Raw genomic sequence first — 22,242 nt, 5'->3', positions numbered from 1 at the left:
CAGTCCAGAAATGTGCAGTTCTAGGCACAGCCAAGATACTGCGCAGAACCCTCAAGCTCCCAGGCCTCTGGTAGAGGACCCGAGCTCAGAGGATGAAACAAAGACCACCCGCGGAGGGTGAGAAGGGAATTTTATATATATATATATATATAAAGTATTTCAACCTGTCTGAATTTATTAATTTACTTTATTACTTTATTAATTTCATCTGTTTTTCTTTTAGCACTTTTGTTAGAAACAGCGACATGTTAATGTCCTCCTGGTAGAGGCCCAATTCTGGTTCATCTGAAGATCTGCGCACAGACCTGCCTCACTGAATTTAACAGAGTACAGTTCTGTTTGATCAACATTTTGAACTGACACCTGATGTTTAGAACTTATAAAGATGGGGTTTTAAATGATTTATTTTTCCAAACGTTATTTATAATAAGAAACAATACAAGAACAGGTTGAACAGAGTGTAAACACATCAAGATGAAGTTAGCCAGAGGTACAACATAAATAAAATAACACTAAATTAAAATAAATTAAAAAAATCAAAAACACAATAATTGGTGTGATAAGAAAAAAAGCAGTTAAAGTAATAGTTGTGCCAAATTACCACATGTGAATAAAAAAGAAAGATTTTTTAAGACAAAATAAAGTCCAAGATCTTAAGTTAAGAACAAGCTACTATAGTTGTTTTTGCTTTTTGATTGGTGGAAAATTGAATTGAGTGCATAAAATGTTTAGTCTAAAAAATAAATAAATAAAAAATAGATTATTTTTTCTTTAAATGTTACATTTATGTATATGAAATGTAGCCTGGATGAATAATAAATTCAGGAAGAAATCCCCTGGATTTTTTTTATCACTTTGCTGGAAGCCAAACAGACCATGTTTCCAGAGTAATTAAAAGTTAGAGGATGTTTTTAAATCAACATAGTTACAAAGCTGTTGCCAAAATACTTTGGAGTGAGGACACAGCAAAACAAACGAGTGACAGATTCTGGGGAGGCATCATAGAAAGTACAGTTTACAGCAACATCAGATTTGAACTTCTTGAAGTCTTTTAGCAGGTTAAATCCTGTGTTTGAGTTTAAAGCACACATTTATCACCTTGTTAGTGAGGAGAAAGTGATTGGGCAGAAGACAGGTATTTTTCCAAGTCACATCAACCACAAAACGATTCTAATATGAATTAACAGCTGAAACAAAGGTCACCTCCCTCTGAAAGAGGGATCTAATTGTTTTGTTATTGTAGCGAAGAGGAGAGTTAGGACATATTTTAGTAAGAATAGGAGATTGATGACAAATGACCCTCCGTTTCCTTCTGAATAACTTGCAGATTTGTGTGGAAATAGCACCAAAACCCTTGGGGCGCTTTGAACCAATAGGTGGCAGCTCTGAGCGCGCGACACGTCATCAATATGCGCCACGATCACGCCACACTGAGGAACCTCCGCGACCTTTAAGCAGCTCCTGACTGTATTTGTAATGTTTATACTATTAATTTAGAGTTGCTTAAATGTGTGAGCGTTTGCAGAAGAAACTCGAATAAGAATGCTTCGATTCTCCATCTTATTTTTTAACAGAGGAGTGGCTAAAAGGGTGAGTGCTTTAGAACATTTTCTCTGTCCGTTAGCTGCATTCAGTTTCAGGACAGACTCGCAGGCTGCTATTTCCGGTCGTTTTCCCATCATGTATTCATAGGTATAGATAAGAATAAAGTCCTGGTTGCAGCTGACAACTGTTTTAGGTTATTAAAACCGTAACTCTTTAACAATAAGCATGATGTGACGATGAGGAAAGGCGCATTGTTCCCATCATGTGTGGATCGGCAGCTCTGATGAAGCTCCCTGACAATCAGCTGGCTTCAGAGTGAACACATCTGCCCCAGATCAGCTCATAGATGAGTGGGAAACAGGTGCAACCAAATAAAAACATGATAAATGGTTACAAAACAAGTGTAAGCCGGTGAAAGACCATGGACAGGTCTTGAATAAACAGATCAGTTTCAGGTGGCCCCAGATCTTCCTGCTGTGTTTCTTAATAAAGAACTGAAGCTGAAAATGGACTTTTAGTTTTATTTTCACCCCAAACCAAATGAGCTCAGCTGTATGGAAACTTTATTGATTTGTTGTTTTTGTGTGAATCTGTGTGCACAGTTACAGGCTTATATTTTTATTTTACCTTTTCTGTAGTTTGAGTTAAAACAGACATGCATATAAAAAGAATAGAGAAGGTCCAGGATAAGTTTTGTTTATATTAGGCTATTTTCTTTGCTGTTTTTTTTTTTTTTATTAAATCCAATGGAAAGCGATACTGAACATCCTGATCATCCCATCATGTATTAAGTTGACAACATTTATTGAACCTGCAAATTATATTTCACTAAGAAGAGACTTATAAACAGGATTAGTTATTTAAAAGTCTTGTGTTATAGTGAAGTTAAAATTTTAAGTTTTGGACTGTTTAAATTAAATCTGATAACCCCTGCAGTGGTTTTGATGTAATTCTCACATAAATCTCTAATATTTTAGTATAATATGTTTTGTAATTATTGAGATACAAAACCAATTAGAGAATTTTCTGTGTAAGCACTGAGTAATGAATAGCTGCTGAAATTAACTGAAGAAGCTGAAACTGACTTAATATCAGCAGAACACCAGCTAAAAGAAACAAAGCACTAGCTAAATGGTAAAAGTAACAAACTGCTAATAAGAGTGAAAAATAAAATGGGTAATATTAGCAAATTGTTAGCTTAAAGCAGCAAAAGGTTTGCTAAAAATAAGATATAAAAATACCTGGAAGTAACAAAGGCCAACTAGAAGCTAAAAGTAGCAACAAATTTCAAGAAGCAGTAGGAAAAATATTTTTTTGTCAGTTCCTTCAGGTTTTTGAATTTATTGAAATATAGTTAAATAAATATAGTTAAAAAATGTGAAAATTTTTAAAGTTACAAAAACCAAAAGTCATATCAGCCATCTGCTGAACGTTTTGATAGATGAATTACTAAAATAGCACAAAGTATGCAGCAGTAGATAGATTGCAAATAATGTACCAAAAAAAAAAAACGGAAACAGTATTATGTGTGCTGAGTCAGCGTTCACACAGAGAAGCTGGTAATCAGTCCTTTAATTCGCTGGATACTAAAAACTAGGGAGGTTTAGTTCTACAGTAGATAAAATTATAATTCTTATTGACTGTTTCCAGAAAGCTTTTTGTAACTTTGCTACAAAACACTTCTAAGAGTAGTGCGAATTTGTAATCTGTTATATTTTGGGATGTCTTTGAGTCATTCAATGTTTTTTAAACTTTCTCTTCCTCAGTTTGCGTCATCGTTCTCTAGCGAGGGCGCTCTACCTCCAAATTTACTCCTCCCCTCCAACCTTGTGGATCCTGCCAGATTAAGTAAGTCTGAAACGTGGCTTATTTATTTGATATGATTTGATTGTCCACTGTTCTTGTCAGCTGAATTGAACATAAGATGGAGTTTTACAATGAGCTCTTTGTGTCCTGCAGAGCGTCCTCCTCCCCCCGCAGACTCCTCCCTGCCTCTGCTGAGGAAGTGTGATGTGGTGGTGCCAGCTCACCTGAGCCCGGTTCAGACGTGGGTGGAGACCCTGGAGAAGGACAGTGAGCCGCTGGGTTTGACGGAGCTCCACCCGGACGTCTTTGTTGCTCCTCCGAGGAAAGTGGAGCCGTTTTCAGGCGCTTCATCCTTAGTGGAGATCTTTCAAATCACCTCGGGTTCTAACTGTTCTTTGCTCTCTTTCTTCAGGCTTGACATCCTACACAGCATTGAAGTATGGCAGAGGAATTACAAACGGATTGTAAGTTACTCGCGTTCATGTAAAAAAAAAAGGTATTCTGCAATAAAAACTGAAGCTTGAACAACTTGGGAATATGAGCTGTTGTGTATATCTACAAAAATGGTTCATAATTATTTGACTAATAGTTATCTTGATGTTTCAGAGTCACGCCCACACAAAGGTAAGGTCAGAAGTGCGAGGTGGAGGCAGGAAGCCATGGAACCAGAAAGGAAGTGGGAGAGCTCGCCATGGAAGCATCCGAGCGCCGCAGTGGAGAGGAGGTGACTTTATCTGTTTCTGCTGTTTGGGTTTAGAGAAAAGGAAATGATTTCAAAATACAGCGCTGCCCCGTAAAACCGTATCATGAGTGTCAAACACGATTATTCTTCCTGTCGTTTGATATGTTGGGGTTCCTGTTTCACTCAGGTGGAGTCTCTCATGGACCGAGAGGACCAACCAGCTACTACTACATGTTACCAATGAAAGTCCGAGTGCAGGGACTCAAAGTGGCTCTGAGCTCCAAGATGGCTCAGGTAAACAAGGATTTATTTAGGAGCAGCTAGCAATCCAGTCAGTGACAGCATAAAAACAATGGTTTACAAAATGTGGAGTTTATTTCTCGTGAGTCATATATAGGCTCTGCGCACACAGGAAAAAGAAGGAATGTTCTCAAAACAAACTGCAACAACTGTGTGAAACTATTACTGTGTTGAGCAAAAAATCTATTTTTGTTTGCTGATCATTTAAAGAAACACGAGGATCAGTTTGCTCAGTCTGAGAGCAGAGCCTGAGCTTAATGCCACCAAAAAGACAGAAAGGAACTAATTTCTTTGTACCCTTTCATTAAAGAAAGAAAAACTCACAAAGGTCACTGAAATACAGTGGCGGGCGGTGCATTTCACACTTAGGCCTTCAGTGATGTCCAACTTAGTCATTAAATACTTTTCATTATGCCAGCATTTATAAGACCAGAATTGGAGAGTAGTTAGAAACACACAACTACACACTTGGCATTGCATCACCTCAGTTGTGTACAAAATGGGCTATTATCCGGCGCATTTTAAAAATCAGCAAACCCGCATCAGCAATCAAAACATATCTGGTATGCTACTGTCAAAACTAAATAAAATAGAATAAAATGTTTGCACTCACCAAAATGGCTGTGTCCCCCAAAACACTTATTTCAACACAAAATCCCTTCTGGGACAGGTTAGCTAGCTCAGGGTCGGTCGTCCTCCTCTAACGAGATCTAGCTTCTCTTGGAAAGTTCGTCTTGAAAATGGCCTTGCCAGTATATCAGCAACCAAATTAATGTGTTGCTCTCCTTCGGCCATTGTGGGTTACAAAAGTCTTTAACCGTTAACAGGCCCGGGTGTGACTCTGTTGATCTGCATAGCACTGCCGCGGCTCAAACTAGTAAGTATCCATATCCAATCACAGGACGCGTAAATGTCACGTTCAACATGTGGCCAGCTAGAGGGCCTTACTGACACAACTCGTGATCAGTTTGGCTATGGCAACTATCTATCAACTGTATTTGCCCATTCACTTACAGGCCCGGGCAGATTTCATACAGCCTGTCAACATAAGATAGCTGAATTCTGATTGGCTAAAAACTCTAACCTAAAAACAACAGCACTGGAAGGAGCATAATATGACATGAAGAGAATATGAATACTTTTAGATATCTAGGGAAAGTAAATTAAAAATTAAATTAACCTTTATCATAATTATGATCATGATTCTTGGTTATGTTAGGCCAGCAGAGAAGGCCTTGCTGGCCCTGACGGCCCACCACTGCTGATATAACTTGAAACTGACAAAAGTAATAAAAAAGAAAAAAGACTAAAATCAACCAATGAAAATCAGTCATTGCTTTTGAATATTGATTTAACAAAATTATTGAATAAAACAAACTAATGAAACAGGTCTCGACATAAAGGATGGTACCTTTAACTTGATATTTTCTTGCCCAAGCTTTTGAGGCAATCACTGTTCATCACAAGCAATGTTTATAGCTCTCTCTGAGTCTTCTGCACCTGTCCACAGATGTTTTGTCCCACTCCTCCTGAACAAACTGTTCCATCTGTCTCAGGTTTGAAGGATTCCTTCTCCAGACTTCATGTTTCTGCTCCTTCCACAGATGTTCAACAGGATTAAGATCAGGGCTCAGAAGGTCACTTCAGAATGGTCCAATGTTTGGTTCTGAGCCATTCTTGGTGTTTTTAGCTGTGAGTTTTGGGTCATTATCCTGTTTCACTGTAGGTACAGGGTTTTTTTCTTTAAATGCTTGATGTTTAAGGTCTGTGAACATCAGTTTCTTCAATCTGTCAGCAGTTGTCCTCTTGTGGTCACATCTTGGTAGGAATGCATCGCGTTTACACCGGCCAGCTTGGTTGGTAGCAGAGGAACGCCTTCTTGTTTTGCGGGGGGCGGGGCCGACAGCAAAAAAATGCAGATGTAAACGCTCACAAAGCGAGCCGAGTAGCGTGGAGCTGGGACCGTTAGGGTCCGTGTGAAAGGGGCAGTCTTTACCTTTAACATGATGTCACTAATTTTCTTTCTAAGCTCCTGAGACAATTCTGTCCTCAGCTTTCTGTGCTCCATGTTCAGTGTGTTACACACCATGATATCAAACAGCACAGTGACTACTTTTCACCCTTTAGACAGGCAGACTGACTGATTACAGGACTGAAGACATCTGGATGAAATTACAGGACGCATCTTAGTTTCACATGTCCCTGTGGGCAAACTAGTTTAAATTCTTTCTAGGTGTACCATCTGTTTGTCAAGACATGTTTTATTAGTTTGTTTTTAAAATAACCAAAATTCAAAAGCAATGACTGATTTTTAGTATTTCTTTTTTCAAGTTATTTCAATGACCTTTGTGGGCTTTCTTTTTTTAATGAAAGGGTACAATTTTGTCTAAGTCTGTAAAACTTCAACAAAGTCAACGTGGACATTAGTTCAAAAGCTCATTAGTCTACAAGTATTAGTATAAATGTAATATAAACAGTTTTTGGATTATTCAGAAGCATCAACTTGGTTATTTTGGAGGAAATAATTCTTTAGTACATTTGCTGAAGAATTTTTTTTTATATTTTTCAAGTTACAAAAAAAATCGAATATTATAAAGTCACTTCTTTACAACTTGTTGTAAAATTACCCATTAGTTTGTGTGCTAATGTCATATTTTTATCATGTCCATTTAATCTCGTTGTTCGCTCTGAGCTTTAAGTTACATCAACCAAAATGAGGCCAAGTTCATTACTAATCAATCAACTGATGCAAAACAAATCGGCTGTGTCTGCTGTCACAGTAAGTTTAATGTAATTATGATGGAAACGCATAGTGATGGTTTGATGCCTACCTAAATAAGTTTTGAACATTTGATTATTCTTTTCAAATGAAACTTTTGCTGTTTTTCTGCAGGACTGTCTTTACATTGTGGACTCTCTGAAAATGCCCACACCGGACCCTGAGTACCTGCTGGAGCTCATCAGACACAGACACTGGGGGGAGTCTGTGTTATTAGTTGATGTGTGGGTATCTGCATCAGGACAGATCATCTTACCATCGGTCCTCTAAAATGTAAGCCTGACTAGTTTGTGTTGCTTTTAGGGGTGAAGAGTTCCCTGAAAACATCCTTAAGGCTACAGAAAACTTAAAGACAGTGAACATCATTCCAGCCATCGGTGAGTTAACACTGAAGGGTTATTTTTGTTTTCTCACACATAGCTGAGTTTGGGAGGTTGCTTGATAAAGATATTTTTAAAATAACTATTCCTTACATATAGTTAATTCTGTGTGGCCTTATTAAGTAACATATTTAATCTTTTATATTTATTTCATGATTTTTCTCCCAAGTTTAACATAAAAGAATCAGTACTTTATCTGCAGTAGACAGCAGACTGAGACAGGAAGCAGAGGTGCTGGATTGAGGAGTTCAAGCTAAGACTAGTCTGAGCAGGGCCTAGACCAAGGCCAGTTTCTGCTGTCTTAAAACAACTTCAGTCTCCAAAACCTCCTTTCAGGCTAGTGTTTATCTCCAGCAGTCACTGTGTGAGAGGCAGGTGACACCCTGGACAAGTCTCTAGTCCATCACAGTAACAAAAAGACAAACAATTCACCCTCTCACCTAGAGACAGTTTAGTTACCAATGAACCTAACCCGGGGAGAACATGTTAACTCCACCCAGAAAGGCTGCAAGGTGGTTGTGACTAATGACCTAATGTGCTACACTACATTTTTCATCAAAGAGTTCTCTGGCTAGTTACAAGAGGTGGGATTGTTTTTTTTATGTAAACATTAGGGCTGCACAATCTAAACATCATGGCTTTCTGAATTGAATCATGATGTGCCTAAAGAGTCTCACCCTGACCGATCATGTTACAGTTTGAAAAACAAGTTTCACATGGATTGTTGCTGATAAAAGGAGTTCTTCAGTGTAAATAACCATCTAATGTTTAAAATGGCATAAAAGTTTATAACCTAAGGTTTGCATGAACTGCGATGAAACAGATTAGTTATTTTAAGACGGCTGGAATCAGTTTGGAACTGGCCACTGATTAGCTGCCAACTCATCTCCTCTGAGAAACTTGTCTCTGATATTTGACCACTGTCTACAGCAGGTAAGACGGTGACTGTTAAAAACTATTCCTTTAATTATTGTCTTGTCTTCTCTGTGTCAGGTCTTAATGTCCACAGCATGCTGAAACACGAAGGCCTCGTCCTCACCCTGGAAACACTCAAGTTTTTGGAGGACAGACTTTTGTGGCACAACCAGCGTTACACACCTCTGTATCCATTCAAGCTGCCCTATTCTGACTTACCGTGGCAGAAATGACCTCATATACTCAGTGACTTCTAAAACATGTTTCTTTAATGTGTAACAATAAAAAAAACAAATACATAAAAAATAGAAAAAAATGTACAATTTTCTTCAAGTCTCTTAAAAAATGTGCCAAACTGAAGGCCTAAAGGTGATAATTAAATCTCTGTGGGATGAGACCGTTGGCCAAATCGTTCCTGACCTCCCAGCGAAGGGCCAAGCGTTTCTTCTCTGTTGGCACAGTGTAGGTGTTGGGCACGTAAACTCTTTGAGGTTTAGGCTGAAACACAAAACAAGACTTTAAATGTTTCGACTGGATGTCAGACTGAGCAGCACACTCATGGTCCAGGTGAAGACATGGACAGTGCATCCCTCCAACTATTCCCACAAGCAGTAAGGCTGAGCTTATTCAGTAGGTTGTTGATTATCTACGGATGTAGTTAAGGAGCTGGTGTTTCAGCATAAAAAACAGATAATGATGTGTGTGTGTGTAAAAATAACACTTGAAAATTTTTCTAAATGGAGTTTATAAATCCATTAACATGAGGGATGGTTCTGTATTTGAAATAACTGCATGGGCTCAGCTGTGAACACATTTCATCCACAAAGGTACAGCCCTGTTTACATGAGAACAATCTCTGGAAATGTTAGTGTTTTTTCAATCTTTGTTATGATGAATCAAGAAGAAAAAAAAAACACTTATATGACTATGGCTGGGCTCATAGAATCTGCTGTGGTTTCCATTTCAGACAATTAATGACACAGTAATGTACTGTTACATGCAGTTTCACAAGTTGTGGCTTCCATTAAAATGCAGATGGGAGTGTCTGAAAAGTCCCACTCTGAGACCTGGGTTCTAAAGTTCTTTCAGTGTCCGATTATCTGGACACTCTGCTCGTGTAAACGAACGGCTGAATTGCAACATAAATGTTAGTTAAACTGAAAAACAGCTTCCTAAAACTGGAGAGCAAAGAAATAACTGTTTCAGGCTGACTGGTAAAATAGATCAAAACTTTAAACTCCTTCTGAAAATCATGGGCACTACATCAATAAGACAAAGTTCTACCTGCTGTCCTGAACAGTGACTCCCTGAAAACATTTGTTAGGAAATCCCTGACCTGCTGAACAGCTGGCATCCTGCTCAGAAATAAGAGTTCGCTTTCAGAAAAGCAGCAACTGGTCTCAGTTCTGCAAATTGTGGTCTTGCTACAAAAGATGTGATGCAAACAGCAAGTAACAGACCCTCCAGGATTTTGCGATGTTGCGATCGCAACTATTAACGCAAAATCAAGCAAACTCTGCGAAATCGCAACTTTGCCGCAACTTTAACTAAAATAACCCCAAATAACTCACGAAGAAGAGATGTGACGCCACATCTTGTTAACGTCAGAATGCCGGGAGCATGCAGGAGCAAGCTCTAGCTGGGAGCTAGACGCCGCTAACTCCGTGGAGCACGAATATCCAATATCCAACTTAAAACTAACTTCACGCAAACCAGTTTCCTACCCAGCTGCACGAGAGTGGGGGGACGCTGTTTTGCACATCCTGCAATGTAATCATCGAACATAAACGCATCGACAAACACTTTGATAGCTTATAAACTGACATTCATGACCATTTCTGGATTGTGCAGACACAAAGTTCTCAAATAAAACACGTTTTGATAATGTCAATGTTTGTTGGTAATTATCTTACAAAACTGGTAAGTATTATTGGTTTATATATTAAAAGTTATGTTTTTTTATTGATTTTAGTAAAAAAAAAAACAACGCAACTTTTCATCGCAACTTTTAGGAAAATGCACCGCAAAATCAGGCATTTTAGCCCGTAGCAATCACAAAAAATGCCCGCGAAATCCTGGAGGGACTAAAGTAAACAAGTCACAAAGTTTTAGAAAAAATTTAAACACTGAAAACATCCAATTTAAAAAAGAAAATTATAATTAAACCTTAAATGTTTCAATAATAACAGCACTCTTTATACCATGTATTTGAAATAGCATCCTTCCTTTTATCCTGATGAGTCCTTTTGCTGCAGCTGCTCCTTTAAAAGAAAGAGCTGTAGCTGTCTGCTTTATCCAAATGATTAAAGAGTCTAAGATTTAAAAAGACAATATTCTCACTGTTCTCCTAAAAGTACTATCCATCTTGAGCTAATGATATTAAAAGCTGAAAAGCTAATCACAGCAACTTCACTCCAGCAGAGATCTGCATGTTGTCAGGGACCGTCAGATATCAGAACTGTTACAAAGTCCAGTCTTCACACGTCTCATGGTCTAAGTGGACTCAGTCTGCATGACAGCAGACGGGCCAACCAGAACGACTCAAGAGGGGATCTTCAACTACTTCAAGGTTTTTCTAATTAAACTGCAACACACATTTTTCAAACTTCCAGCATGGGAAAAAAAAGGATAAAACATAATACCTACAACATTTGGGGTGAAATGTAGAATACTTACAGGAGGAGGTTGGTATGCAAGTCTTTCCTGAGAACAACAAAATAATAGAAGGAACTGTCATGTACACCTGGAATAATAATTTACACACTTTCAACATTACAAATCAAATTTATATCAACTCTTTCCAACCAACAAGCTGGAAATGTGTTGTGTTTCACTAACAAAAAGGTCTGACTGGACCCAGACCCAGACACACACCTTTATCTCCCGACGGAGAGCTTTCCTGTCACTCTCCCCAGGAAGTTTGAACATTTCCCAGATCTGTTTGTACTGGAAATACCTGCAGAGACAAAAAGAGAAGCACCAACAGATGGATAAATTGAAAGAACAACAATGACATTAAAGCACCACTGGATGTCAGCAAAGAGCAACAGACTCTAGAGCCAAAGCAAAAAGTCAACTCATCTTTACGAAGTCTTCACACCACTACACCATTTATTCATAAATGACTGGTTTCTTACTGTCAGCAGTTTGAAAATATTGCAATTGGAATAAAGATGGTGGTCACAGTGATCCTGATTTCTCTTTTATTCCAAACATTTATTTATTTATGTACAGTTCTCCGGCCTGGGGCCTTTCTGGGTGGAGTTTACATGTTCTCCCTGTGCATATGTGGGTTTACTCAGAGTACTATGGTTTCCTCCCACAGACTAAAAACATGCATGTTAGGTTCATTTGTAACTAAATTGACCCTAGGTGTGAGTGAGTGTGTGAATGGATGTTTGTCTCATTTGTCTCTGTGTCCCTGTGATGGACTTGCAACCTGTCCAGGCTGTCCCCTGCCTTTCACACAGTAACTGTTGGGGACAGACATGAGCCTGAACAGAGAAGCAGGTAAAGAAAAAGGCTGCAGGTGGGTTGTGAACCCAGCTCTAACCACTGAGCCGCCCTGACACGCACCTAGTGTCATATATTTGAGGACTTTTGTCACTCTGCTCTTAGCCCCTCTGAGGAAGCCCACACATTACCTATGAGGATTACTACTTCAGGATGTTTGTGGACATCATAAGAGACACTTCCTATTATGCCACTTCCCAAGGACTTTCTTCAATTTACATCCAAATGTTAGCAAATCTAATCTAAAGGCTTTTGCAGAGACATCTCTTACTTACTTGGCCACTGGATCAGTCTTCTTTACAGTCTGTTGACTCAGCACTGGTCGGATGACTGAAACAAATTTATTTCGTTGATTAGAAACATGTTTAATGTCAAGATAAACACAACAATGGTTCTGTTAAAGAAGAGGGTTGTAATATAAAATACGGTATGTGCTGAGAGATTCTTAAAAAAAAAAACATAATTTTAGATATAATGAAGAGTAGCAAAGCTTGGATTAAATAACCTGAAAATGTTCTTCTTGTTTAAAGATTATTGTACAACCTCAGTTCTGACAAAGTTGGGATGTTGTGTAAAAAAGGTAAACAAAAACAGAATGGATCCATTTGCCAATCAACTAATATTGTTCACAATGAAACAAATATTAACCTAACAAATGTTTACATTTGGAAATTGTACAATTTTGAACTTTATGGCAGGAACATGTCAAAAAAAGTTGTTTCAGGTCCATGTTTCCTGTGAATCATCTCCTCTTCTTTTAACATCAGTCTGTAAACATCCAGGAGCTGAGGAGAGCAGCTGCTGGAGGTTTTAGAGGGAATGTTGTCCCATTCTGCTCTGATGGAGGATTCTGGATGGTGTTCACATATGGCTTCTTCTCTGCCTGATAGAGCTTAAACCATCATGTGTGGATGGTAAAGTGAGCTGTGTTTACACACAATGATTTATGGAATTGTTCCTGAATCCATGCAGTGATGTCCAGAACAGAATCAGATCTGTTTTTAATGCAGTGGCCCCTTAGGGCCCAAAGATCACAAACATCTAATACTGACTTTCAGGCTCATCCTTTGAGCTCAGAGATTTCTGCAGATTCTTGAAATGCTTTATTGATATTATGAGCTGTAGATGATGGGATACTCACTTTTCTATTGAGGAGCACTGTTCTGAATTTGTTCCACTATTTTTAGACAGTTTTCACAGACTCGTGAACCTCTGCGATCCAGCCTCTCTAAAAATGCTCTTTTCTACTCAGTCCTCTTATTGACTTATTCATAATAAACTTACTTCTCTGCAAACTGTTCCTCCAGCTGTTTCTTATTTGTACAACCTACTTTTACAGCTTTTTTGTTGTCCCTGTCCCATCTTTTTTGCTGCCATCAAAATCAAAAGTGGTATAATTGGTGTCTGTTTGGTAATTAAACTCAGCAAGAGATGATTCTAAAAACAAATGTGACACAAATGGGTCTGAAACATGTGAATGTCAAAATAATAATATAGTTCAAATGTCTGAATAAATTGCAATTTTTATGGCAACATCTGGAGACCTGCTGTCACTGACAGCCCTCTGTGTGATGTGGCTGTGCGTGTTTCTGCATACAGAGTGGGTAACTGACATCCAATCACAAAACCATTTTGGGGTACACGTTTTACTGCCAACTCTCAGAGTTGTCCAAATACAATGGAATCACCCAGGACAGATGTTAGTGCCAGGCCTGAGAAACCCCACAAATTTCTGATGACTTACAAGATTTGGGCTTGGGTCTGACATCACCATCACTTTCAGATCGTGTCTGGAAAAAAAAAAAAGAAGAAAGTTCAGTGGTTATTTGTGTCACTACCGGTCCAAAAAAATAAGAAAAATATACAAATACCTAAAAAAAAAAGCATAAAAGGAAGTGTAACAAAAATTGCATCATAAACACTAAAAATTTCAAATCCTGGAAGATTTACGTTACGCACCATGCCTCTGATATAGGATTCAAAGGCACTCAAAGATGTGCCATCGGTGTCGGAGCTTTTGGTCCCATTTTCACTCTCTGCCTCAAAGTCTTTCTGAGCTGATGTGGATAAATCCAGTCCTGCCATTCGCTCTTCCAAACAGCTCGATACGTCTACAAAGATACATCAGAAAGCACTTTCAAACTGAGCCCTTTACTTCTGGATGTATGAGCATACACCTTTCTACACAGAACCTAAGAGAATGACACCACCAGATAATCCTTGACTTTACTTTGAGATACGGTTTACAGATGCCAGCAGGAAGTGTCACATCAAGACTAAACAGTAATTTTAAGTTGGGGGGGCACTCTGCATATATCCATTCATTCAGAAAGAAAAAATAAAAAGAATCGGGTGCATTTCCAGTGCAGCCTAAAGGTAGTACCTCACTGGGCTGCAACTGTTTGAGATTAGGGTTAGGGTTAGAGAATTCATGAGGGTTGTCTCGAAATGTTTGTGTGAGTTGTAAATGTGTCAACTGAATTTTGAACATATTAAAAAAAAAAAATTGTACAACAATTTTTTGCATAATAGTCAAAGGAAATTCAAACCCGTCTCAAAGGCTTAATTTAATTCCACTAGAGCACTAGAGCTATACTTCGACATCTGTAGAGGTGACAGTAAACATCTGACGATACAGCCTTCAATGTCCAGGTGTAAAAATCACACCAGTAATGAATAATAATTTAAAATTTGGTCCAAATCTTAATTTCTAAACTGTACTCAAGCAGATTAAATGATAAATGTGGGGGTCGGCTGCCAAGGTGGGTACAAAACAAGCTGAGGAGAGTACAATGTGATTAGAGGTGGGCATTGAAATTATGTGCACCCCTTAGAATGCAGTTTTGCTAGCTGTGCACATAAATTTACAGTGATTTTTAAATATTGGCTGCTCAAAACATGACCATATGCTCGCTGGTCATTTGGTCATAAGTACTAACCATTCAGTGAGACTGCAACAGAAAAGTTGTATTTTTCCTCACAATTCTGAGTCGTCCACTAATCTCCAGCAATCATAGCTCAGTGACATACTAACCTAAGGCAGATCTAGCAGGTTTTTCAGAATACTGACGTTGAATTAACCCTCTACCTGTCCTCTGGCTCAGGTTTTCTTCCCAATCCACACACATCTTTCCATAGTTCATGCAGCTGAAATCCAGTTTGGAGTCGATGAATTTGATATCTTTGTTGCTTGAAGAGTCATCTGGGTCATCGGTCTCCACCCTGTCCTCTGCAGTCTCTTTTAGTTCTAGCCCGTCTTCTGCACATGTCCGATCTAATAATGTGTCCCTATTATCATTAATGTACAGATGATGTTCTTCTAATTTTGGCTTTTTCACTTCATATTGATGTTCCTCCTCTTTGGCCTGTTCTTCCTCTCTCTCTGGTTTTATGTCAGTGATGATGATCTCTTCCAGAGCACCACCATTTCCACAACACGCTACATTGGCAACAAGTTTGTTCTCCTCTAGCGGACACCCTAGAGACCCAATACGATCGGGCTCATGTGTAGCTTCAGTGTCAAACTCATCAGAACTGCAGCATGACCTGCAGTCCTCTTCATTGTCTCCTGTCTCAAACAGATCTCCTCGGCTGTCCTGGTCAAACTCGGTTATAGTGTAGTCGTCCCTGTGTTCTCCTCCCTCCTGCTCCTCCGCTCTGAATGTGCCATAGCCGGAGGTCATCAGGCTCGGTGCTGGACTACCAGAACTGCTACTGCTAATTTCCGCATCATTGCTGTCCCCTTCCAAAGCCTCTCCAGTAAAGCTTCTCTCGCTGTTTTTCTCCCCTGAAATCCTCTGAGGTGAGCCCAATGGATAGTCAACAAGTTTGGAGTCAATCACCTCCTCTTCCTCTCCTCGAGCTTCATCATCAGACCAAAAGGAGGAGTTGAGGGAATTCTTATCATCACTGTCTTCATCCCACTGATTATTATACATCTTGTACATGGTGAAAACTTGCACTCCTGCTGAAGTGTGTGGAGTGTGAAGTCAGCAGAGGCAGATGGCTTCAGGAAGGAGCTAAGAGGATTAGCTGATATCCAGGTGCCTCAAACGCCTCTTCTCACGGCTGAAGCAGCGCCCACTGCTGGTGACCAAAAGGGTTACATCTCTGCCTTTGTTGAACAAATGATTGGTAGGACTTTTTATTTTTCATTATTTTGTTTTTAAATATTGCTAGCTACAAAATATTTCTTGTGTTCAATATTTCACTATTAATATTTTTTTAGGAAAATAAACTATACTTTAAATGTATTTTTGCTAACAGGTTGGCCACACATTGCTGTGGGTTGGCATCCCATTCTCAACCAGCATTTGTTACAGCCAATGTGGTTGTGCTGCTCACTCTGGAATCAACAACACGCCCAAGCTGATCCAAGTGTTCAACAGGGCTGAGGTCAAATAAACAGGCTTTCAAACAGTTTATTGCCAAGAAGCATTGTTACAACAAATAAATAATCAACCAAATACGCATATCTGTACCGATTGTGGTATGTTTGTTATAATCAATGAATAATTCAACATAAACACTCAATGCTGATGATTACAAGACTTCTGAAAATTTTTTCCAAGTACACAAAAGTCTTTCTTACCTGAGCCTTCACTGTAGACTGATTCATCACACACATGAGACTTCCCTTTGTGTTTCCTGAGGACAAGACGACAAACAGTGATTTGAAGTGATTGCCTCAAAAGGTTGGGTAACAAAGCACAACCCCTGGCAAACATTATCGAATCACCAGTCTCTGAGGATGTTCCTTCAGTTGTTTAATTTTGTAGAAAAAAAGGAGATCACAGACATGACAAAAAACTAAAGGCATTTCAAATGGCAACTTTCTGGCTTTAAGAAACACTAAAAGAAATCAAGAAAATAATTGTGGTAGCCAGTAATAGTTAGATTTTTAGAACAAGCACATGAAATAAATTATGGAATCACTTGATTCTGAGGAAAAAATTATGGAATCATGAAAAACAAACAAACAAAATCACACTCCAACACATCACTAGTACTTTGTTGCACCACCTCTGGCTTTTATAACTGCTTGCAGTCTCTGAGGCATTGACTTAATGAGTGACAAACAGTACTCTTCAACAATCTGGCTCAAGCTTTCTCCGATTGCTGTTGCCAGATCAGCTTTGCAGGTTGGAGCCTTGTCATGGAACATTTTCTTTAACTTCCACCATAGATTTTCAATTGGATTGAGATCTGGACTGTTTGCAGGCCACGACAATGACCTTATGTGTCTTTCTTTAAGGAATGTTTTCACAGTTTTTGCTCTATGGCAAGATGCATTATCATCTTGAAAAATGATTTCATCATTCTCGAACATCCTTTCGATAGATGGGATAAGAAAAGTGTCCAAAATGTCAACGTAAACCTGTGCATTTATTGAAGATGTGATGACAGCCATCTCCCCAATGCCTTTACCTGACGTGCAACCCCATATCATCACTGTGGAAATTTGCATGTTTTCTTCAGACAGTCATCTGCATAAATCTCATTGGAATGGCACCAAACAAAAGTTCCATCATCATCACATGGATCACAATGCAGATTCAAAATTCATCAATGAATTTGACTTTCATCCAGTCATCCACAGTCCACGATTGCCTTTCCTTAGCCCATTGTAACTTTGTTTTTCTTTGTTTAGGTGTTAGTAATGGCTTTCTTTTAGCTTTTCTGTATATAAATCCCATTTCCTTTAGGCGGTTTCTTACAGTTTGGTCACAGACGTTGACTCCAGTTTCCTCCCATTTGTTCCTCATTTGTTTTGTTGTACATTTTCTGTCTTCAAGGCATATTGCTTTAGGTTTTCTGTCTTGATGCTTTGATGTCTTCCTTGGTCTACCAGTATGCTTGCTTTTAACCATCTTCCCATGTTGTTTGTACTTGGTCCAGGTTTTAGACACAGCTGACTGTGAACAACCAACATCTTGTGCAACACTGTGTGATGATTTACCCTCTTTAAAGAGAGTTGATAATCCTCTCCTTTTTTTTTTTTTCAATTGACATCTCTGGTGTTGGAGCCATGATTCATCTAGGTCCACATGTTGCAACTGCTCTCCAAGGTGTGATCATTCCTTTTTATCTGCATGCTAACGAGCAGATTTAATCTGATGCAGGTGTTAGTGTTTTTCTCAGAATTGAGTGATTCCATAATTTATTCTTTGTGCTCGTTCTAAAAATCTGTTACTGACTACCACAATTATTTTTTATTTTTCTTAAAGCCAGAAAGTTGCCATTTAAAATGCCTTTAGTTTTTTGTCATGTCTGTGATCTGCTTTTTTTTTCTACAAAATTAAACAACTGAAGGAACATCCTCAGAGACTGGTGATTCGATAATTTTTGCCAGGGGTTGTATTAAGATATAGGAACCCACCTTTTTCTCAAGGCCAGTTTTATTACTAGTACTAGTACTAGTACTACTACTACTACTACTACTTTGAACCACAAATCATAAGCAATGACTGATTTTTATTAGTTGATTTTTTGGCATTTTTTAACTTTTTATTACTTCTGTCAGGTTCAAGTTATTTCAGTGAGCTTTGTGGGATTTTCTTTCTTTAACCAAAAAGGTACAAACAAATTGGTCAGTGTCTGTATACATCAGAACATAGGCATTTTTGTCTTCTTTCACTCAGTGTGCCTCTCACCTATATAGGATTTCAAGATTACCTTTCAAATTTCCTCAAAGTGCAGGTAGGTCACACAAACTCAACAACTTCCATTGTATCAAAATAAATACGTAATAAATATTTTCTTGTCATACCTCTTACATAAAAATATTGTAGCAACAAAATGTACGTGTGTGTCATGACCAGCCACATCTGTTACTCATGGCTCAGAATTTTTTTTCATGTCTTTATTTCTACTGTTTCTGTCTGCCTGTTTTATTGGAAGTGCTGTCAGGGAGTGACAGACACAGGTATGTAGTTACCATGGTGAATCTAAAGCCAGTATTTCACTGGGCTAGTCACTAGTTGGCGAATCGAAGCTGTGAGAAAATAGTAAAGTTTTTAGTTGCAGTCTCACTGAATTTGAGCATTTGTGACCAGCATGATGGTCAACTTTAAAAAGAATCAGGTTTTACGTCCACATTCTGTCAGCTTAGATTACTATAAAAGGAAGTTAAAAAATACTAATAAACTTAGAAGAAAGCTGAAAGTTGTACAGGATGTTGACATTTCAGGCTTAATGGAAACCTTCAAGTTTTCCTCTGAAATTTCTAGATGTTATTGCTACTTTTTTTAGAGATTTGTTTTATTTATCGTGTTTCTCACTTTGCTGGTATAATAAGGCAAATTAATCAGCTGTGGAGCAAATGAAGGATGATTATGTTCTGATTTAAACCCACCTTAGGACTTTTCTTTTGATGTAGTGTCTCTGCTGCAGGTCTGAGGAAGAGGTGTAGCTGTCTGAGAGCGCTGAGCCCAGGGTGTCTTCAGTGTCGGGTTCTACCTGCAACCTGTTAGGAGCACTTGGAGGGAGCTGGAGCTTCGGAGCCACAGAGTGTTGAGCGTACGACTCACAGCATCCCTGCTGCCATCCATGGTTTCTGTTCTCTTGAGTGATGAGAGGCTGCATAGCACATACTTATTCATTATTTGTTGAGCTTAGTAGTTAAAACACACTCAAACACTGTGTATGCAAAAAAAAGTCTCACTAAGTAGTCAAGCAACCAAAACAGACTTATGAATTATTATTTCAAAAGTATTTTCTTAAAAGAAAAAAAGGGTTTCCCCCAGAAAAGAGGCTAAGACCGGTGGTAGGTGGCTGTTTGCCGGCCAATCGCTAGCTGACCGTGATTTAGTAAAAGATTAAATTTGACAGGAAAGTTGAAAATATGGCTATTTATTACGTGATATTGTAAGATATTTGTACCAAATATTTACACAACTACAGTTTTACAAAAAGGAACTTTTGAAACACTTGAAGCAAAACAAAAATACAATTAAAATAAATACAAATTGTTTGCACCTAATTTGAATCCTAATTTAAGTCGCATTTACAAATAAATTAAATTAACATAAATGAAAAAGTGCAAACAAGGCACCAGCACACGTCTCACTTCCAGGCCAATGAATAACAACAGAGAACTCTGAAAAACAGACAGATGCTGTACTGTACTGTGCTTTTTGTGCCACAGGCTGCATGTTGGATCAGCATATCTAATGCTGAATTTAACAGCATCATTTTACTGGTAAACAAGGATAATATTTTCACTAAGCACAAAACATGCTTACCATTTTCGGTCTAGTAAAGCCACCCGCTGAATTTTAGCTCAACTTACCATTTTTGGTTAAACCTGCTCGTTCGATGTTTATTGCTGTGACTCAAACGACGTGCTAACTCCAGGTAGCTAAAGGAGGCTCGGCCTAAGAGCTCGTGAGAGTCACGCAGGGCTCTGCGAACAGCACGGGGACAATGCGATTGTGTCACTGTTGGCGCGCACACCCTCGCCCGGTGAGGTAGATAAAGGTAGCGGTTTTGGGGGTTCGGGTGGAAAATAACGTGTAAAAAAATTACGTATTTATAATAAACAAGCGGAGCTTATCCTGGCGGCCGGGTAATATGCTGGAGGAAACCCTGATTACAACTTTAAACAGTTGTATGTTTAAATTCTACAAAAAAGGAGGAGTGAGCGAGAGGGAGAGAAAGAGTGTGAGTGAGTTATTTATTTTGGGATGTACTCCACACCAACCTTTCTGTCGTGGTTTGTTATCTGAGCGTGTAAGAAAAATCCTTCCCGAGAACCTTCAAAGAAAGACGCACTTACTGCGGAGAGAGTAAAAAACCTAAATATAGCCAGCAACTAAAGAAATTAAGTGATATTAAAAAAATAAAAAATCTGATTATTTGTTGTTCACTAAGTGAGCTGACCTTTTTCTTTGATGTAGGTAGGGGGACTTGAGTGAGTTGTGGTCGTCTGAGTTTTGGTGTTTATTAGAGCAGTAGGGGTCACGTTTCTCCACTGTCCATGTTGGACCAGTTCATCAAGATCTGGCATGACAAACACAAAAGAAATCAGTCATTTTCTAAAAAACTGAAAGACAAAAATCACCAGAGCCTAACTTTTATTCTTGGATTGGTACATAATTACAATATGTTGAGCTTCATCAGAAATAGAGTCTAACCTTGCTTGAATTCAAGTAACCTGTGTTTTGGGATGTTTTTATAGCCAAGGAATGCCAGCTGTTCTTGAATTTCTTCTTCTGAAAAATCCAGGTTCTCCATAATATTGACAGCTTAAACTATTGAAATAACCTAAATATGAAAAAGGAATAGGTTAAAACATTTATATTCTGTTACAAAACACATCAATAAAGAATGGGTTAAATGTCTTGGACATGTTGATGTTTTTAATATCAAATAAGCCTTATCACGTTTTAAAATGTTGTGTTTAGAGATCTACAAATATTCTCAATCATATTAGACAGTGTAATGTTAAAACAGCTCATTAAAGCAACATCACTTAATAATAATGGCGATGAACACCTTAATCATGTAAAATATTTACAGCAACACTAAAAAGGTCCAACACAAGAATAAGCAATTACAGCTAATGAAGATAAAATGTCACCTTTTCCTTCACAAAATACGTAAATATATCATGGTAGGAAAACAAACAAGCAAATAAATTATTCTACTTTTAGCAGCAATGTGACGTTATTTATGTAATTTAACTATGCCCTGAGGAAATAGTGAAATACAGCACGCTTTGTTATATTTAATATTGAAGATTTGTAACAGATGGTTCATCTGCCATTTGAACGAAAAACCTATTTAAAATTGTCTAAAGTTACGGTAAGTTCGCGTACATTTAGTCGGGTGAACTTACAGACTGACAGAAGAAGAGAATTTTGTTTGCGACCAAAGCTAACAACAGTTAGCAGCTAACCACCCTCAGCGAGCCCGCCTCACCTGCTCACAGGTCGATCTCCTCTTATAACAAAACATTGACGGAGATAATAATTTATGAACACAGGTATGTCGTTCATTAGCTCAAACAAACGGCACCAAGACAACAGCCGTTAACGAGCTTTGAAAAGGACGCCTACTGACGTCATCACGCCACATCCGCTCTGTTTCTTCTTCGCTTCTTCATCATGGCTGTGGGTCGGTGCATTACCGCCACCTATTAGACAACAACACACGTTCACTCACTCATTTTTTGAACCCGCTTTAACTCCCACCTCCGGGAGAACTTCGAACATGTTCCGGGGGAGGCGGGGGACATTGAGTCCGAGTGGGCCATGTTCCGTGCCTCCATAGTTGAGGCAGCTTATCGGAGCTGTGGCCGCAAGGTGGTTGGTGCCTGTCGT

The 22,242-nt window shown here is 38.6% G+C and overlaps 2 protein-coding genes across 4 annotated transcripts; one reads left to right on the top strand and one right to left on the bottom strand.

The window, feature by feature from the left end:
• The first annotated feature begins 1,014 nt into the window (after positions 1–1,014).
• On the top strand, positions 1,015–8,723 carry mrpl4 (mitochondrial ribosomal protein L4). The gene is made up of 9 exons (XM_017432158.3): positions 1,015–1,590; positions 3,312–3,393; positions 3,505–3,673; positions 3,764–3,815; positions 3,958–4,075; positions 4,221–4,327; positions 7,227–7,336; positions 7,416–7,489; positions 8,486–8,723. Exons 1-9 carry the CDS (start codon positions 1,543–1,545, stop codon positions 8,638–8,640), a joined length of 915 nt encoding a protein of 304 aa, XP_017287647.1. The 5' UTR covers positions 1,015–1,542; the 3' UTR covers positions 8,641–8,723.
• si:dkey-23f9.4 (HYLS1 centriolar and ciliogenesis associated) lies at positions 8,655–22,009 on the bottom strand. Of its 3 annotated transcripts, none has more exons than XM_037974927.1 (12): positions 21,924–22,009; positions 21,055–21,186; positions 20,801–20,920; positions 20,622–20,695; positions 19,275–19,498; positions 16,512–16,567; positions 13,880–14,031; positions 13,665–13,710; positions 12,196–12,250; positions 11,282–11,363; positions 11,084–11,110; positions 8,655–8,905 (listed from the first exon to the last, which is right to left on the bottom strand). In XM_037974927.1, exons 2-12 carry the CDS (start codon positions 21,152–21,154, stop codon positions 8,771–8,773), a joined length of 1,071 nt encoding a protein of 356 aa, XP_037830855.1. In that variant the 5' UTR covers positions 21,155–21,186; positions 21,924–22,009; the 3' UTR covers positions 8,655–8,770. The 3 variants fall into 3 exon arrangements, with proteins under 3 accessions (XP_037830855.1, XP_017287646.1, XP_037830854.1); XM_017432157.3 differs by having other exon boundaries at positions 21,055–21,184; positions 21,842–22,001; XM_037974926.1 differs by lacking the exon at positions 21,924–22,009 and adding an exon at positions 21,759–21,777 and having other exon boundaries at positions 21,055–21,184.
• Between the last annotated feature and the right edge of the window lie 233 nt (positions 22,010–22,242).

Source organism: Kryptolebias marmoratus, linkage group LG3 (genome assembly GCF_001649575.2).
Source record: "Kryptolebias marmoratus isolate JLee-2015 linkage group LG3, ASM164957v2, whole genome shotgun sequence".
Lineage (NCBI taxonomy): Eukaryota > Metazoa > Chordata > Actinopteri > Cyprinodontiformes > Rivulidae > Kryptolebias > Kryptolebias marmoratus.
Note: the sequence above shows the minus strand (reverse complement) of the source record. Positions and strands in the feature narration are given on the sequence as shown.

What these genes read in the sequence shown, in the direction of transcription:
- si:dkey-23f9.4 (XM_037974927.1), bottom strand. Translation starts at nt 21,154, where the DNA reads ATGGAGAACCTGGATTTTTCAGAAGAAGAAATTCAAGAACAGCTGGCA. An exon ending in TACCTACATCAAAGAAAAAG is followed by an intron (nt 20,696 to 20,800) that starts GTCAGCTCACTT and finishes CTCTCTCCGCAG; the next exon opens with TAAGTGCGTCTTTCTTTGAA. An exon ending in CAGACCCAAGCCCAAATCTT is followed by an intron (nt 12,251 to 13,664) that starts GTAAGTCATCAG and finishes AATTTGTTTCAG; the next exon opens with TCATCCGACCAGTGCTGAGT.
- mrpl4 (XM_017432158.3), top strand. Translation starts at nt 1,543, where the DNA reads ATGCTTCGATTCTCCATCTTATTTTTTAACAGAGGAGTGGCTAAAAGG. An exon ending in TCTGTGTTATTAGTTGATGT is followed by an intron (nt 7,337 to 7,415) that starts GTGGGTATCTGC and finishes TGTTGCTTTTAG; the next exon opens with GGGTGAAGAGTTCCCTGAAA. An exon ending in GAACATCATTCCAGCCATCG is followed by an intron (nt 7,490 to 8,485) that starts GTGAGTTAACAC and finishes TCTCTGTGTCAG; the next exon opens with GTCTTAATGTCCACAGCATG.